At 43.2% G+C, this 19,697-nt stretch overlaps 1 protein-coding gene across 5 annotated transcripts in view; it reads left to right on the forward strand.

Annotated features, from left to right (window-relative positions):
• Nucleotides 1-522: 522 nt before the first annotated feature.
• The window catches only part of pou2f2b (POU class 2 homeobox 2b), a 71,642-nt gene continuing 52,467 nt past the window's right edge, over nt 523-19,697 (forward strand). For 3 of the 5 annotated variants that reach the window (XM_035913042.2, XM_006802807.3, XM_035913043.2), the window contains exons 1-2: nt 523-626; nt 6,451-6,841. In XM_035913042.2, coding sequence (XP_035768935.2) covers nt 6,475-6,841 — 367 coding nt within the window. In that variant the 5' untranslated portion in view covers nt 523-626; nt 6,451-6,474. The remainder of the gene's footprint in view (nt 627-6,450; nt 6,842-19,697) is intronic. The other 2 variants (XM_087848272.1, XM_087848274.1) reach the window with 2 other exon arrangements.

The raw sequence follows: 19,697 nt of genomic DNA on the forward strand, positions 1-19,697 counted from the left end.
GCCAAATAATAACAATAATTATTTGGTAAATGGCCTGTATTTGTATAGCGCTTTACTAGTCCCTAAGGACCCCAAAGCGCTTTACACATCCAGTCACCCACCCATTCACACACACTGGTGATGGCAAGCTACATTGTAGCCACCCTGGGGCGCACTGACAAAGGCGAGGCTGCCGGACACTGGCGCCACCGGGCCCTCTGACCACCACCAGTAGGCAACGGGTGAAGTGTCTTGCCCAAGGACACAGCGACAGAGACTGTCCAAGCCAGGGCTCGAACCGGCAACCTTCCGATTACAAGGCGACCTCCCAACTTTTGAGCCACGATCGCCCTTTATTTGATTAATGTTTGGTTATTTTTACATTGTAAGACACTAGCAGGCACACAGCGTTCTTGCATTCATACGGTGCTATTCTAGTCTTAGTGACCAGTCGCCATAAAGTGCTTTTGACTACAAGCAAGCCACACTTGTAACCTTATATTAACACAGCACTTCATTCTATACACTTCAGGCACCATCTACCTGAGAAGCATCTGTGGACTGTGTGAGGAAGTCAAAGTAGGACAAATGAGCACTCCACACAGAAAGGCCACAACCAGGATTCAGACCACAGACCTGACTATGAGGTGATGTTGTTAACCACTGCAGCGCTGTGCCGCCCTATTTTAGAGCTTGTGTCCATGTCAAGACATTCGCTGAGCTCTGTATGACTTCTGTTCCTTATGTGAACCCTATATGATCGATTCTACAGTGTTTTGTTATTACACTGTCCACATGATCCTTCAAAGACCTGCAGGTGCCTGTCTCTGCAGGAACAGACTTCTCATGATGGTGTCGAGGTCCTCCTTGAACTCTGTCACCACAATCCCATAAAGAAATCCACAGAGACAAGCCATGTAGAGTTTTCAGTTTCAAACTTGTGTTTAACCACCATTTTATTTTATTTCACTCACACTGGTGGATCTAAATTCAATCACTATAGATACAAGTCAAGATCTTTGTGCAATTTAAAATATTTTCATTTAACTGTATATTTTACGATTTAGAACAAGTCATCAAATTTCAGACTAAAAGAATGTGAATTAGGTTTTGTTGCTGCTGTCAAATGTAAAAACAGATCAAATTTGACCAGAATGGTATGTAAGGGTTAAGGTGTTTGTAATAAATATCTGATGCCGTCCTTACAGCCTAACTAGAGACATGGAATCTATTTGGTGACATGCAAGTAGATCTTTTTGCCTCCAGGGTGAACACACTGCCCCTTGTTCTTCTTCATAGGCGAACAAGATGCACCCCAGGACACTTAATGCACTAGCCCACCAATGGCCAGATGTGCTTCTGTATGCATTCCCCCCAGTGGAAACGATATCTCCAGTTCTAGAGAGAGTACACCTCACTCTGATTCTAGGAGCCTGTTGGTGGCCAACAAAGTCGTGGTATGTGGAGATAATCAGCCTATTAGCAGCAAGGCCTTGGCAAGCTTCCTCTCTGCAGGGTGATGGAAGTGATTCATCCACACCCGGATCTCTGGCACCTTCATGCTTACCTGCTGAAAGGTCAAATTTGATAGTTAAGGGTCAGTTCTCTCTTGATGGCCTCGGGGATGTATCGTGCCCAAATGCCACATATTTACCCAAGTTTATTCCTGCAGTTTATAGCTCAATTGAATTTGAGCTTCTGAGATTTTGGTCCCCTCCTTTTGGATCTGAGAAGCAGAGGAGGATCCATTCTCTGTGTCCGGTGTGTGTGCTACGTACCTACATTGAGAATGTTCTTTTTTGTGACTAGTTGTTTGTCTGCTTTGTTAATCCAGCCAGAGGTAGAGCTTTGTCTAAACAGAGGTTGTCCCACTGGATTATAGAAGCTATCTCACTGACGTACAGCACTAACGGTGTGTCCCAGGAGTGAGAGCTCATTCCAACCTGTAGCTGCACCTAGTTGGCCATCACTGCACACTTTTGTCAGGTGCTGTCGTTTGGACATTACAGCCCCTTCGGTGGCTCATACTATAATTTCTGCTGGGTCACGCACAAACACACTAATGTGCTGGTAGTACGCCCCGCAGAGCGAGGCGTGTAAATTTGTCGCATACTTAGGTGTTGTACAGAGTGAATCGACTGAAAGGGAACGAACAGTTATATCTATAACTTCTGTTCCCTGAAGAAGAGGAACGAGGTACAACTCAAGGTTCCACCTTCTGCACAGCTTGGTTCGGTAAGGAACAGCTAGCAAACTGAGAGATGACTGTGATGACGGGGGTACATGTGCAGGCGTGGCCATGCCCATGTTATCACTTCAGCCAGGACACACTGGGCGTGATATCCCATACTTATGTGTTGTACCTCATTCCTCTCCTTCAGGGAACAGAAGTTATAGATATAACTGTTTGTTTTTGAACAGATGTGTGTTTTTATTTATGACCCTGAAGAAACACACTGAAACATCTGTAAAACAAAAAACAAAAGAAACCAAACTCAGTGTTTTTTACAGATGTTTTCCACACTTTTAGACAGTATATCATGTAAAGAAGTATGAGGGAACAATTTGATTTATAAAATCTTTAACTTTATAAAGAATCCACAGAATCGTTCAATGAGGGGAAAAAAAGAAAATAAGGGGCGTCAAAACCAAAAAGCTGATTTCCTTGTAACATAACAGATGTTGATTTGTGGTGAATAGATATGAGTTATTTCCTGATGGTCGGTGAGGTCTTTGAGTTTTCCCTGGGCCTACTTCGAGGTAATGAAGTCCTCTGATGTAGCCCAACACGCTCCTCGGTCACATGAATAAATGATGTAAATGTCGGCAAAAGGGCACTTTTTGAAGAGCCACCTCATTTCACTTAGTGACCCTTCACAAGCTTTGACTTTTTCTAATTAGTGCATGTCATTTTCAGCCAGTTAATTATCCTGAAGGTTAGACAACACCCAAACAACTCTTATAATTAATTTATAAAATGTTGTATCTTAGCAGTTATGTTTATTTAAGCAGCGGACCATATAGGCTGCTCTAATAGTGCTATATAACAAAGCTATAAAACCTATAAGAGTAATTTTTTTGTCTTAAATATTTAATACACTGTTGCATCCATGTCACAACGCTTAACGCTGTCTTTAAAGACGCCACCATTACTGGATCGGTTAAGAGCACTCTGGCAACACCCCACGTCTAAAAAGCTGCTGAGTGTACAAATGAAGTTTTATTATTGAGTTGCCATCATGGAGAACAGTAAGCGGCACCAGCCCTCTGGGAAAAACCTGATAGGGCCATTTCTACTCTGTTCAGAGTGTGCCTTGTTTGATGGCCAGCTAAACTGCCCCAGGCTTGCCTTGGGGAAAACTGAGATTTTTGAAAGCCCAGTTCTCACCACGCCCAGCCTCAAAGCAAAACCAGCGACGTGATGCCCACAGGGATCCCCAGACACTCTGCTTAAGAAGTCTGCAAAACTACTGAGGTCTAACTCAAAGGATGCTGCCATGTTCCTCCTCTGAACAATGACTCCCTCTTGGATGGCTCCTGCCACTATGAGAGATTTGTTTGTCAGAGAAATTGGGACGCATATCTGGAACGCTCAGGAACATAATGCTCACAAATATCCAAGAACGAGACAACACGTCCCGCCGTTATTTCTGTCCAGCAGCTATCTGCTACAAAACTCTTCACGAGGCTCCTCCATCACCTTCTGATAGTTTTTTCTGTGAAGAGCAACAGAATTAGGTTGAAGTTGGTACGAGCACTGATAAATCTCTCCCAACTTTCCAAGAAACCATCAAATCTTGGAAAGTCTTCTGATCAGTCAGGATTAAAATGGTGCTTAATTGTCTCGTGGTTAAGAATCAAGAAAAAGAAGCAGATAGCTTTACCTACTGCTCCTTCTAATGCACACTAATTATTAACACAATGCATTTTGTTTTACAAGCACCTCTTTTTACAGGACATGCTTCAGAGAGGCTTTGGGGTAACTGTATCTACTCCCAGCTTCGTGATCTCTTGCCAAGACATCATTTGTGTCACTTGTATGTTTGTGTGCAAATTCACACAGCTAAAAACATTTTGCAGGATTGGTAGAGGTCGTAATGGTGGTGGTGCACGAACAGTGGAAGAACTCTTTAAATGATGTGAATCTGGTGTGTGTGTGAGGTTGTGATCTCGTAGTGTCCTTCTAGTGTCTTTATGGCAGGCTATCAGCAGCTAACTGGCTGCTGGTTCCAGCTTTTTAATCTTACACACAGGCGCGAACATTATTCATCAAACTCTGCAGGAAAGCGAATAAGTGCATCACTCAAAAGTCAAACTATTTCTTTGAAGAACACTTTCACCTTCTGGTGATCAAGGTAGCACTACAGGTAAAGGGTCTCTTTGACTCTGATTGCCAGCCATAGCAAACTCCCAAAGTCTGCCATGTTCCCAGCCTAGGCTACTGCTGACCCAGAGAGCCCACGCCCCATCACCGCTGCCACAATCACCCCTCCTTTGCGGCTTCAGCAGAGCTTTCGGTCAAAAAAAACTCCCTTCATGTCTCTGAAATCTACATCCAAGAGAAGCTTTTGTAGATATTTTAAAGCACGTGGTAGGGTAGGGAAACTATCCGACCAGTAGAAGCTGAGGCAGAAGGGAACCAGTGATGGAGTCAATTTTTTATTTTATCAATCGACTAGTTTCAACATCTGTTTTCATTTTCTGTTACCTGCAACATAACTTGGAGAAAACTAAATAAATCTGGCATTTTTTGTACACCACAGCTCCGTGCACATTTGGTGAAGTGAATGTTCAGCTGATTGCCTAAACCACTTCATCGAGACATCAGAGGTGGTTTTGTGTTCGATGGTGCAAATTGTATTGGGGTGCAAAAGCTAATGTAATACTGGGTTGTGTGGCAAGGGACTGGTCATCATCCCGCTGAAGACTTAATTCCACTGTCCGCAGGTGTTCTTCTCACCTCCTTGATTGGATGGAGACTCAAGTCATCTCATGGTAGCTCAGGCCTAAATCAGTCTCCTATCGAAACGTGTCATCTAAAGCTGATAGACACTATAGCCTTCAGTCGGCCCGCTGGGGATGCTGTTATTGTACGTCTACCCTGCAGCACATCGTACATTCCTCTGATGGGGGAAATGCTGTGGCTTTTATTGAGGGGGAAAAAATTAGATTAGGTGATTCTTCTCCAAAGCCATCTTCCTTGGTTTACCTCTCCGTGGTTGGTAGTCAGTCGCAGCAGAGTCCACGCAAGCCTTTTAAAATACAACATGTGAGCACTTTTTTTTTCTTTTTTAAGATGCCTGGATGTGAGGTTGAGGTTGGAAGTGTTGTTACAAAAAGTGATTTCTGGTACTTTCAAAAAAATGTTTTGTATTTAAATTGCTGCAAATGAATTGTTGGCCTGTAATCTGCAAAACATATGTAAAACATCTCTCTCATGAAAGATATTGAGTCATTTTGAGCCATAGACAACATTCATGTGACAGGGTAGAAGCTGCAATCAGTTATTGGAAAAGTGACTTTTATATTCCCTTTATTTACCCTGTTAAAAAGCCTCATTGGCATTAAAAATGTCTTTTAAAAAGAGGGATCTGGTCAAGACAGCAGCAAAAATTGCAATAAAAATAACATAACAACTCTACAAAGATGTTTTAGGTGGGCAAAAAAGAGTGGATTGGTTACAGTGTGTATACAGTAACACAGAACCCTATAGGTACTTGCAAAATAGGTCATTTCTTTATTTTATATATGCTCCCTCAATACATCACGTTAACTGCAGTCTTTTACCGATATAAGCAAAGACATTGCACATTAAAAAAACACAAAGAAACACCGGAAATAATTTTTTGCCACAACACTGAATTGGTAAATGAAATACGACATAAAACCTCATTTCAGTCACCCTGTTTGAGAGCTCACGCTGAGCAGAAAGCAGTGATCTCCGTCTGTCTGTGTGTGTCGCTTTCTTCTGCTACCTGCAGGTGGCAGCATAAAGATGCATGACCAATTTGCGAAGGCCTCATATTCAAAACAGCAGAGCTCCCGGTGAAAATCAGCTCAGCGGCATTATGTCAGAACCGCACGCGTCAAGAAGTTACAGAAGTTGGAGTGGAATCTCCTTCAGCGTTGATTCAATCTGATGTTTAACTGTGGGAACTTTGCTGCTTCTTTTATGCGCGTTTTAATCGGATTATTATGCAGGGCGTCTCAGATCTAGGGTCACGCCGGGCCTTTTAAACGTCTCTCAGCCGCAAAACAAACCTGCTGCCGTAAAATTAAAGTGGCAAAACAGCAGTCACAGCGTGACGTTTGTTTTTTTGTTTGTAATTCCGCCTCCGAAATGCTGCTGATTGCTCATTTACCTCTGATGGGGGGCGTGACCCCCCTGCCTGCACTTTCAGACGACCGTCTCGCCTCGCCTCGCTCCCCGCTTCCTCGCCCTCTCTCACGCACGCGCTTCTTTTTCCTCAGCAGCACCACAGCCACCGGGTCGCCATGGAAACCGCTGAGAGACATACGTCGAGGGTGAGGGATGAAGAGAGAAAGAGGGACAACGAGGGACAGAGAGAAAGAGAGAGAGAGGGGGGAGACATGAAAATGTTAGGGTGTTACCATATGACAACACCCCACCCTCTCCTCACCTCTAACCCCCCCAAACCCACACCCACAGCCCCTCACTTTAATGCTGAGCCCCTAACCCAGAACAACTGCCCCTCCACACAAACACACAGTGGCCCCCCTTACACGTACCTCTGCCTCCCCCGTATCCTCCTCTCCCCCATCATTTTGCTCTCCATCCCTCTCTTGTCCAGACAGGCTGCTCGCATGGCGGGGATGGAGACGTTCACCGATGGAAGCACTGGTAAATTTTCACACCCACAAAAACAAAAAGAAAAAAGAAAATTATTCTAAGGGGCGGAAGTGCAGGGACTTAACTATTTTCCTCCATGTGTCTTTTCACCCTTTACTGTCTTCAGCTGTGCTGTACACTTCCTCCTTCTCACCTTCTCACATCACAATCTTTCTCTTCTGTGTGAATTCAAGAGGGTTTTTTTCTGTCCACTTGCAGGGGAGCCCGACTTTTCCTCATGGCAGGGTCCTGGGGAAAGGCAGTGCAGGGAAGAGAGAGGGGTAGAGAAATATCGGTCCTAATGATTTTTTGTGCGGGGCTGGGCTTTTTCTTTCTTTTTTTTTTTATTGATTAGAACGAAATTAATTCACAGGAGCAGCCCTCGTGTTCCGACTCTCTCTCTCCCCCTCACTCCCCCTCTCTCTCTCTCCTATCCTCCCTTGCTCCTTTGCTCCGTGGACGAATAGCGTTGTGTCTTCTTGCCTGCTCTGCATGTTGTATTATCGCGGGAATATTTGATTCAGAATGTGCTCGGTGTTATGCATAGCCCATACAGAAGCCACGCTACAGCTGCATACCTGCAGTGCTTTCACTGTGTGCGAATATTACGCACATTGTTAATCTCATAAACACAGAAAGATGGGGGGTGTGTGTGGTTTGTTTCCATTGTTGCTGATCGCATTTTTTTTTTTTTTTTTTTTTTTTACATGTAGCCCTCACATTTGAATTCATGCACGTCATGCCGCCGTCTGGGTCTGGGCTTGAAGGAGAATTAGTGCTGAAATCGAGACATCTCCAGTAATTTTCTCTACTCAGTCTCCATTGTTCCGCTGATTCGTCTTCGCTGTGTATTCTCTTTGTTGTTTGGCTCATAATTGTGACAAAAAAAGAAAGGCCACGGCTCGTTTGTGCGCTCTTTCCGCACACGCAGGTGTGAGCGCGACTGCAGGCCAGCTGCGGTTAATGGGCAACCTGTGTCTTAATTCGTGCATAATGTAGGGCAGCAGTTTACAGGCAGATTCTCTCCCGCTGTGGGGTTTTTAATCAGTGTGGTCGATATTTGCTCGTCGGTATCCCAATGTCCGCACATAGCACAGAAACACCTCAGGGTGGCGAGGGTCTGATTCGCCGCCGAAGGGAAATCGATCGACAGACTGAGTTAATTATGAGAAAATCAATTAAAAGGAGGGGATCTGTGGGCTTTATAAGGCCGAGCAGGAGGCTCGAGTCGGCAGAGGAGAGGAGGGGAGCAGCCGATGCTTACCTCTGTGCATGGTCGCTGCGCGATGCCCCCGCCGATCATTTGGCAAACCGCTGTGCTGCAACCTTGACTTACACTGTGTGGAAAAGCCTCTGCGTGGTATCACATAGAGCACACCACCGGCATGACTCTTGGTGATCCCCCCAAAATCATCAGATACCCGCGATTCTTTGGCCAGCTGTTGATTTTGTTTACGCACAGTCCTGCTCTGATCCACACCCCAGCGTCTGCTGCGGGTTCGTTCAGGTGTGTTTTCTACACACACACCTCTTTCCTTTTTGACCTTTGCTCTTCTTAAAATATGAACGTGATCAGATCCTGTTTAGGGCCTGCATGTCGCATTTTGACTTAAGGTTTCTTCTGAAAACTTTGTCCCAAGCCTCGATCCATCCCATTGATGCCTCTTTATTTATTTTAAGGGATTGAAATGAGCTGCGTAATTACTGCTGCAGATTCAGCACCAACGCTTTAGGACAGGGCCGAGTTCAAGTTCTTTGGAGTCATTTGCAACTTGTGACACTCGGTGTGTGTGTGTGTGTGTGTGTGTGTGTGTGTGTGTGGTGTTTGAAGTGTTTGTGTCTGAAGTCGTAATATTAAAAAAAGGCCCCTCTTGTATGAAGAAGTGTTAACCACAGCGCACAGATGACTTTAAACCCCATGAGACTAAGACACACGTTATGGTCAACCGACAGTTCTCCTCACAGACCGCTGCACTGAAAGAGAAAACAAAGAAACGGGGCGACTTTCTTTTCGTATTTTCCAATCACGTGTTTCACTCTATTATTTCACCCAATTAGCATTTTCTGATTCTCATATTTAGAAACTTGTGTCTCATTAAAACTCTCCGACTTATTGCATATTCACAGCTGTGGCATCGAGGAACAAGTTGGGCTGTTTTTTTTTTTTCAAGAAAAGAGAACTTAATTCACACCTGAACTTAATATATAGGTTTATTATTATTATTATTTCTTTGCATTGCCTTCTCTGTTTTTTGGTTATCATTTAAAATTTATGCAGACGCCTTATTTTCATAATTATTCGTCCAGATTTATTTAAATATTTTATTTGATATTTTCTTATGCGCCTCATAATAATAAACTATTTAATATTCAGTGTATTATACTTTGAATTGGAGCCTCCTCATTATCGTTTCTCATAATAGAATAGAATAGAATAGAATAGAATAGAATAGAATAGAATAGCCCTTAAAAATCAAACACGTAGTCTTCATCTATCAGAATGTGTGATTTTCCTTATTAAAATTATCTGCATTTTTCATTCAAAGTGAATATCTTAAATTTATTATTTGGGGAAGATATGGTTAAAAACCCAAACTTTTAAAAAGTATCAATTTTAATTTGATGAAAACTTTGCATAAAGTTTTAGGCTAAATAGATAAACTGCCTCCGAACCGTTTCAGCTGCACTCACAATATTTGTTCAGTTGAATATTTCAGATTTCATCTCGCTTTTCCCTCCTGCATGAGTTAATTTTCACATTTTATTTTGATATTTCTTTCTGGGAATATTTAGATATTATTGTGCTTTTTTGCATAAACTGTGAATATTTAAATATTCGAGTTTATTTCACCGTCATTTTCACAGTTGTTGCTTCAGCTTGTTAAAGTCGTATGCACGATATTCAAATTAGAATCCACAGCTGATTTTAAACCAGTACAGAGGGAGTCACTGAGAGGCTGATGTGACGCCTGCAGTTTAGAGGCAGCCATTTATTTATTTCGACTTAAATTTCAAAGTTAACTTTTAAAAAAAATTGCTGCAAAGTTCAGTAAAATTTAGAAACCGCAGCTGTCGTATTCACACACAAGGCCTCGTATTTAATCTATTATGTGTGTGTTATAGACTCGTGCTGATTTCGATGTGTCGCAGTTCAAAAACTGTTAATTACGGAAGTGTTATCAGTAAGATCAGCCCAGCGCAGGGCACACAGTCGACACTCGAATTATGGGAATATAGTTCTGACGAGATTTGTAATTTAGGATGAGACCTGAGCAGCCAATTGGTTTTATTTATTTTTTATTATATAGGTGAGAGGCAAAAAATAAACGTTTAAATGTAGGTGCTTCTTTAAAAAAAAAAGAAACGCTTTTGTTTTAGCATTTTTCTGAAGTTTTTATAAAAACCAGGAATCACATATACGGAATCTTACACACACATGGAAATTTAAAAATAAAACCTGCGCTCTCTTTTAAATATATATATATATATATATATATATATATATATATATATATATATATATATATATATATATATATATATATATATATATTTGTTCATTTAGCATTTGTAAAGGAGCGTGTTCCTGGGAGATTTTATTTATACTTTATATATTATTTAATGGGACTGAGCTGGCACCCTGACACCCTGTCCTGCACCTTATCAACTTCAAACAGACCACAAAACCGATACGTTCAATTTTATGGTTTATGTTAACGTGCATGCAGCCTGCTTCAAAGCTCATTTCATAAACGGTTTATTGGCTCAGGTTTGATGGTAAACAGCGCGATCGTGCCTGTGGGCTTTGATGTACATTTTTCTGTACGTTTTTTTTTTTTTTTTTTTGGTCACTGGGCCACTTCAGTCGGTATCAGGCACCAGAGGCGATACAAAATAATCCGTTTTCTGCGCACGACTCTCCTCCCAAATGGTGCGGCGGCTCTCCGTGGCCCTGCTCACAATGCGCTAATGACCTCTGGGTCAAAGGTCGTTTGGCCAGTTCCTCAATTAAGGCGTTAAGATTGCAGTTGCACGATGCATCGCTGTTGTGAAGCGAAGGGACCAGAAGCCGGTATACAGAATATTAGGATTTCTAGTAGGTAAATTTCGCACCTCTGAATGTTCACCAAAGTGCAAAACACGTGTTTTAATAATTTCTGTTAGAATTCAGTTTATTTTTTCCTCACATCGTTTTGGGAACAAAATTGCATTTTAAATATTTAATATTTCTTTGTTTTTAGGATGTGGTTGATAGTTGGTGTCCCTACAGCACAGCTTAGTTTTACTTGAATGTAATTGAATGGATACTTTTACACTTTGGCACAGAAAACATGAAGACCTGTGAGAAGCTATAGAACACATTGTTACTGTGGTGCATTATAGTTCCTACAGAGGAAAATCAAAAACTCTCCATTTGTGTATGGCTGATTTTTGCTCTGTGTTTGTGTGTGTGTGTGTGTGGGGGGGGGGGGGGGGGGGGGGGGGAATTAGTGTCTGTCTTTCCCACGTATGAGAGTGTTTACTCCCACTCCCTCCTCAACATAGTCATGTATCAGTTGTGGTTGTTGAATGTAATCAGTGGGCACTTCTCGATCATCGCTGCATCGATTAGCTGATAAATGTTGGTGGGATTAATCATCCGAGATAGATCACTTTGTCGATGTCATTGTCTTTCTTAACCTGCCGTGCCGCGCAGACCTAGGCTTCGCCAGCACAGACAGGACTTCAATAAGTGACAACAGAAAAGTGATAAATTGATCAAAAATGGCCGCAATGAAACAAGCCTCTTGTGAGGCCGCACATGTCCATTACACGAGTGTGTCTGCGGGGTTTGTGGTTGGAATACATCAAGAGCTCAGGGTCAAAGTTCAGCTTCATCCCAGACTGATGACCCTGCAGACTGACTGACCTTTTTTGGGGGAGGAGGCTGCACATACTGGACCAGCTAGAGAGAGGGGATGGGGGGAAAGGGGTAGAGATGGGGAAAAAATGAGGTGAAATTTAGGACAGAAGGGAGGAAAAGCAAGAGCGAAGGTGAATCTAAAGAGGATGTCGGCGGGAGGGAGAAGCAGAGGTGCATGGTTACCGCAGTGGACCTTGAATATATCCTTGTGGTTTTGGTCGATCTGTTCGGTTGCGGTCTCCCCTGGTTTTTGTGTTTGGCTCTGCTTTTGAAGCAGTGAATTAACACCTGACCCCGGCTTCTGACCCTACCCCCTTCCTCCAGCTACCCCCTCCAGATTAGCAAATATGTGCTATCTGGTTTGGACACACACACTCACACGCACGTATTTATACAGCAACACAAAAACACAATCACACATGTACACACGTAAGTACTTAATGTATAGAGAGTTAAAAAAAAGGACAATGCAGCAAGTGTACAATGTCCACACAACCTTTGCACATCCCATCGTCTGTCCACAGCTAATTCCCCCGAGAGGAGCCTCAGTGTGTCACTGCTTGTCACCATAACGGTCAGTCTGTAATGGCTGTCTCTCCTCACACAATGACCAGGGAGGCAGACTCCCCCACTGACACACACACACACACACTGACCCTCATTCATTTTTACCTGCACAGCAGAGCCTCCCCACACACACACACTACAGGACATGCTCCCACCCTGGCATCCTACCACACCCGTCAATGATCAGCGGCTTTTGTTCATACACTTTGACAAAGGATTTGAGTTCGTCTATCAGAAAAAAATAAATCTTTCGAGTTTAATCTGAAAAATATTCACAGACAAAACAAAAAACGAATCTTTGTGATTTTCAGTGGATCCACACATTCATGTATAGTGTAAGCAGCCTGTGCTGAATGTGTTTTTTTTTGTATGAAACCTTCTAAAGAGGTCTGTGACACGACAAAAGGAAAAGCAAGAGAGCAACACGAGTGTGCAAAGTCACTTCACTTTAAGTTAAACAGCAAAGTCATTACCACAGTGCCATCGTTTTATCTTAGAATCTGCTCTGTTGCATCAGCCCCTGGCATACATTTCTCTGTTTTGTATGTAGAGCTTTTTTTCTGTATTTTGCTTATTTCAGGGTTAAATTCAGATTTCTTTAAAAAATTAAAATAATCTAATCCAGTCTAAAATCTTATATATGATTTTAAAAAATGATGAGGCTCTAATATGATGCTTTGGTTTGGTTTGTTATTTGTTGTTTGTTATTAAAAGAGAGAGGAACTGAAATGAAGCGATACTAAAATCCTTTTTTTTTCAAAGCAGCACACATTTCATAGTTTTTCTTGATAGATTACTGAAAATATTTAAATGTATAATTTTATAATTTGGGGGATCTGACAGGAGAGAAATGAGGAGAAAGAGAAGGAAAATAAATTGAACTTGGCGTGCTGCAGTTCATAGTCAGCACCTCGTATCCTCTTGCCTCCCTAATTAGAGATATTATCATTACCAGAACTGTTTTTTTTTTTTAAATCATCTAATCAATAAATCCAGAGTGTTTCAGCATTAAAGTATTGGCATAATTTAGGAGAGACCTAACACTGTAAATTAGTTTATGCTTTTTTTTCTTTCTTTCTTTCTTTTTTTTTTTTTTAACCAATATTAAAAGATTTCCGTGGCTTCTGTGCCTTGATAGTTTCATTCAGACTCTCTCCTCGCAGCAAGAATCAAACTTCTAATTCTTGGCAGCGTTACTCGGTCATGTTACCCATTGGGCATCTCTTTCCCCTCTCACCCCCATCTCCTCCACCCTATTGTGCCGAATGATGATGGCCGCTCTGGCCGGTAGGTGAGAGAGGAGGTTGGGAGTGGGGGTCTCGGCTCGGCTGGTCAGCAGGATTTGTAGTGCCCCCCCTCCGCCTGTGAGTGTCAGCAGAGAGCAGGCGGCGTGTCTGGCTCGATTAGGTTTCCTACCTATCTTCCCACTGTGTCAGACAGAGGAGGAAGGCAGCAGAGAGGGGGAGAGCAGCGGGAAGTTGCCCAGAGGAAAGGCAGGACAACAGGGGAAGCAGGAAAAATACATCTTTTTATCCCTGCTCTCTCCGTCAAAAGCCCTGTACAGTTTCCTCTTTCTGCGCGCCTCTCATTCTCCTGGTTTCAGCTCCCCCCTACCTCCCTCCCCGCCTTTCTCACTTTGTCCTGCTCTCACCCAAACCCCTAATCCTCCTCCTTTTACCCCACACTCATTCCTTAATCTTAAAGCTCTTCTTCTCTACCAGCCCTTTATCAATTGTTCTCCCTGTACCTCTCTGTTACTTACCTCCTCCCTCTTCTTTCTGTCTATCGCATCTGAACATGCCACCTCTCAGCATAACCCCTTTACACACTCCAGATGACTGCAGCACACCTTATTTTTTTTCTCCATCTTTTCTTCAGCATTTTTTTTTGCTTTGTTTTTGTTGCTGCATTTGTTGTCTTTGCCATCATCTACGCATCCTCTTTTGCGCCACATCACCACCTCCTCGTCGTTCCTGGCCTCGCCTTTGAATGCGTCGCTGCTCCGTCCACTCGTCTGCCTGACTCAGATGTTTCCATCACAGTTAATGTCAGAATAAATTAATTAGGGCTCATTTCTAAACTGTTTTTTCTTTGTTGGGAGAACTACAATGTGGTTGTCAGAGAGCATTTGCCAAATTTTTTTTTTCAGCCCCAAGAAAGCTCACACCAATTTTAGTCACCCCGTCATTTTGTTGGATGTGATCAATTTTCTGTGATTTGGTCATTTTCAGCTCATCTCTGTTGTGTGAGGGTTCGGCTGTGTTGCCATGTATAGCTCGACATTTCCAGCCTTTCTCTCAGGGCCAAATGACGAATATGAAGTTTTCGCTTGTGGATGTTGGAGAATAATCATGGACAGATGTTTCCATTAACAATTACATAATGAAATGACAACATAATGAGTGTTTCTTTCTTCAGTTGAGAAGCTACTTTCAGTTTCACAGTTAAAGTCTTTTTTTTTTACAGAGCGGGCTGTAATTTCAAACCCGGGTTTAACCACACAATGTTTCACAAACATTCTTTCCGTGCCACCTCAGCACTGCTCATATTATTCAGATAACAAGAAAGCTTCTGTCATGTTCTACAAAACAGGATATGTTTTCTTAATCTGTCAATGGCTCCGGCCCCTGAAAGACTTCATTTTGGCTGAGCAATGAAAGGCTCACAAACATCAATATGGCTGAGCAGGATAAGAAGAAAGAGCCATATTCCTGGTGTGTATCACTTTCCACACCCCTCCAATATCCTCACCCTATTTGTATGGTGCAGATATTGGGTCTCAAGCGAGAAATCAGGATTGCGTTCTCGCAGAATGGCAGCATCCGTCTGTTGAGCTGGAATAGGAATGTTATACGGAACCAATGCATCCGGACTGGCCTGGACATCTTGACAATACAACTTCACACTTTTTTTCTTCTCTCCCTCTCCATCTCTCTATGTCTCTCTCGCTCTCTCAATAAGTTACTCGCCCTCCATCTCCATCACAACCACCCCGGCGTGGAGGAAGAGGTTTGGATTAGGCCTAAACACACAATCATGTCGGCTAAGCCATGACTGCCTGCTGATCACTATGGGTCCACCATGGAAATAAAGTCTGTGAAGAGAAGAAAGAGGAAAAGAGAGAAAAAAACAACAACAAGAAGGAAATCCAGTCCACTTCATACGCCTCTCACTTCCATTCTCTTTGTGCGTTTAACGTGTGAAAACGGATTGCTGAAAGGATGTCAAGAAGCAAGAAGAAATAGATAGGAGGAGAAAGACAGTTATCCTTGCTTTCCCCGCGCCGGTCACACTACAATGTGCATGGTTGATAACTAATTCAAAAAAACATGCATGAGCTGGATTTATCTTTTCAAATCACTCGTACGTCTGAATGCGATTTAAAGGCTGTTTTTATGCAGCTGCCTGTGGCTGATCAATGCTGTTCCTCTTGTCATGCTGTGGGTCCATCACATTGGTATACAGCCTTTCAACACTGGGCGAAGGGACCATTTTGCATTGTCTATGGATAACATTTGGTTTTCAGAGTATGATGTATATGGATGGGGCTTGGGACTGTATTGTAACTGTCAGTGCAGAGAAGAGAACAGCCTCGGCACTGCAGACAGCGATTTCACCGATGTGCAGTCGTTGCTTTTGCCTCCTGCCTTTCATTCTCTCTTGCCCCCCCTCCCGCCTTCCCAGTCCTCGCTCATCCTATTTTCAGCCTTTCATTTTTTACACAAGGGGAAAATGAGGAAGAACAAAACCAACATATGAAAACTAAAACATGACAGAGAGGGGAGGGGATGGTGAGGGAGGGGAGGAGTAACAGAGGAAGGAGAGGCAATCTCAGAAAACAAGAGGGCTTTCAAAAGTAAGGGATGAAAGCTAGTCAGGCTGTTATTTTTGAAAAATGATCCTTGTGTAGTACTCCTCTTAAGAGCCAGGTACATATTATTTTATCTTCCTGAGGAGACTCAGCGAGGTGTTTCAACACACACGCACACACACACACACACACACACACACAAATAAAAAAAAAAACCTCAGTGATGCTTTCTTTAAAGTTGCACAATTTATTGTCTTTAATGGGATGCCCGACAGGTGTGTTTTGAATCGCTTATCGGCTTTGGCGTGAAATGTTTCTCTAATCACCTATCAAATTCTCAATTTTCAGATGCGCTTGCATTTTGACAACCAATTATTTTAAAAAAAGTTTTTTTTATACGTCAAATGTATGCACCGGTCCAAACTGGCCGAGTGCCCCCACGTTACAGGCAAAAAATGCACACTTCCCCTCGCTAACACGCACTGCTCCTCTGTCTTTAATGGAGGCCGGTGCTGGCTGACACCTGAATTAGAGTGAAGCTGGCGTCCGCACAGAGTCATTTCGAGCTCCCACTTTGACCCTCAAAGCCAGGGATCCCACAGAGGTGCGTGATTTGATGCGAGGGGATGTTGGACTAGTGGACTGAGAGCCCTGAAAACATTTAAATGTCTCTTGGTTGCGGCTGGATCTGAGGATGTTGGTGCTCAGCGATAGTTAGCGCCTCTGCTCGCTGCTGCTGCTGCTGAGCCTCTGGGGCAGGCGTATGTTGAAAAACGCAAAGAAAAGCCATGAAGTTTTATGAATATTGATGTTTTATTTTGTGTTTTATACCAGATAAAACATTTTCGCCTCTGTAGAAACTTTCAAAGGCTCTTTGGGTGTGAGCATCATGAGGCATATCCTTCATCATTACAGCAGCACAGATGTTTCTGCTGGAATATGTGGTGGTATGTGTGTGTGTGTGTGTACGCGTTCAACATGTGTCTCCTGTATCAATAGGTTAATAGCTGAGATGTCAGTTTCAGTGACTCGCTGATTAGTTGTGTGTGTTCACTAATCCACACTGGGGCGGGGAACTGTTGGCTTTCCCATTGATTTTAGCGTGGTGAGTAGGCAGAAGATAGAGAGAGGGGAGATCTATTGATTGACCCCAAATTAGCCCCCCTACCACAAACCGCCAAGCCGTTCTGCTGTTTCCCGCACTCAGCAGCAGTTCCCTCATTGGGCGCCCGCGCTGACAAACATTCAGTGCGATTGGACGCTTCGACGGGGAGCGCAATGTCCTCTCTTTTGATGTCGCTTGATTTGGAAGTGTTGGCTGTTCGTGACTCCAGCTGTTGCTTGATTGGCTGTCTTGGTGAGGATGAGTGCTGCGCTGTTCTGTGTCTGATCACAGGGAGCGGCTCGGTTTTGGAGCCTTTGATGAAGCAAATAGTACCACTTCCAGAGGGAGGGTATTACTTTTTGTGTTTCTGATCACAAACTGTGACCTTATTTGTAAACCTCAGCTCTCTTTTCTATGGAATATTTAAACAAAAAAAGAGTGGATTAAAAGAAAAAAAAATCCAATTCTGCCCCGCCATCCACATCCGTCAACTTTCCCTTTTCTCCTCTGTTGTCCTTCATGACTCCCAACTGGTTCTTTATCACCATTTGTGTCCCTCACTCCCCGTCTTTCTCCGCCTCTCCCTCCAATCCCTCTTTCCTTGAGTCTAAGCTTTGAGCGCGCTCTCCTGAGCCTTTCCTTCCCATATATCACTTCATCTCATCCCTCTGTGTCTCCCTGATATTCCTCTTTAGGCCTCTGTCACTCTCTCCCTTGCTCCCCCCCTGTGTCTATGTAAGCAAGAGGAGGTTGTTAAACATTTTTCTTCCCTCTTAATTGTTTTGACTGGGCCGATTGGCATCCCGATTAGGCCCATTGATTTCCTGGCGCTAAGTGCATTGATTTTTAAATTTCTTATTGATCCCCGCTCTAAATCTCCTGCACGCTTACTCACACAGTCTCACCGTTCGCAGGGGCAGAGATGGAGGAAAGGATTGAGACAAGAAGGAAGGTAGAGGAGAGAGGGAAGAGGGAAAGGGGGAGAGACTGGCGTTAGGTAAATACACTGACCGGTGACAGCGTAGTGAATTAACAGAGTGAGAGACAAAGAGCAGGAGGTGAGGAGGCGAAACCAGAGTTATGAGCTTTAAGGGGAAGTCGAGTTAAATAAAACACACACGTACACACACAATACGGGTGTATACATGCAGTGTAGAAACAAAAGGCGCAAGAAAACACGGATAGCTCCGCAATCAAACTATTTTTAAAGCATTAAAGCGTTTCTACACAGCGTAATGGGGATTTTAAATCAATTTATCTTTAGCACCTCCTGCCAAAAATCTGTGAAATGTAAAGGGAATCAATAATTCTGTAATTATAACAAGCGTCAGGAACGACTGGCAGTAACGACTGCCAGCCTGGTAGCCGCCTGGATGGAACATGTTCATCTGTGAAGAATGAGTCACTTTATGGGTGAACAAAGGTTTATGAGGGATAGACAGATATTGGAAATGTCAGAGATGGAATGGAGTGTTTTGTCTTTGCCTTGCTATTTCACACGGTCTGCAGAGCCTACTGGAGACGTGTGTGTGTTATTTCTGGCTTATGACTGTGTTAGGTTTTAGAGGCCCGCTGGACTCCGAATCTTACATGCCCACTGGTGTTTCTCTGAAGGTGGTGGACCTAATTGGCTGTATCCGAGTCTCTGTGTGCGTGTGTGTGTCTGCGCTCACACGCACGCTTGAATGTGTGTGCGTGTGCGAGGGCTCGATGTGAAGTAAACGATGAATTCTTCCGGCGCATGCTCGATAACATGTATGTGTTTGTATATTTGTGTGTGTTTGCGCGCGCGCGCGTGTGTGTGTTTGACCTTTTCTTGGCTTAAGTGTTGAAGCTCAAATTCAGACATTCAGTTGATAGCATTTTCTTTTTATAGCCTCTGTACTTGACCAAATTGTGCTAACCTTTTCTAAAGTCATTTGCTGCTTTTCTGTCTCAGCGTGCAGTTGAGTGCCTTGCACAGCACACAATATATGGACCATATGTAGCATTACTGCGTTGCAATTACAATTTACTCTGCGTTGATCCACTTAAGATAAGTGCTTTCAAAAGGCAAGCAAACTATTGTCAGCAACAGTGGGAGAAAAACTTCAATATCGCGACTGTTGTCAAGATGATGTAATACCGCTCCACAGTGGCATTAAACGCAGGATGTTTTAAAGAGTGCGCTTTAATAGCTGCGTTATTATGATGGTAAAGGCGGCAGTGACAGTTTTGATTAACCATTCTGTGTTTACATTTTCTGTCTGCCGTTTGCATCTGCAGAAAATGTAAAATAACAGATTTCAGGGTTGAGAGGAGAGAGTGCTGGCTAAACAATGGGAGATAAAGTGTTTAAAATGCATACCCTGGGCTGAACCGCTGTTTGCTTTGTAGTTATGGGGCCTATGTTTGCCCTGATGATAGGGATAGGGATGGCCTGACAGCACACATGGTCTCTCTCTCTCTCTCTCTCCCTCTCTCTCTCTCTCTCTCTCTCTCT

This window comes from Neolamprologus brichardi, chromosome 11 (genome assembly GCF_056152115.1).
Source record: "Neolamprologus brichardi isolate AB-2024 chromosome 11, ASM5615211v1, whole genome shotgun sequence".
Classification (NCBI taxonomy): domain Eukaryota; kingdom Metazoa; phylum Chordata; class Actinopteri; order Cichliformes; family Cichlidae; genus Neolamprologus; species Neolamprologus brichardi.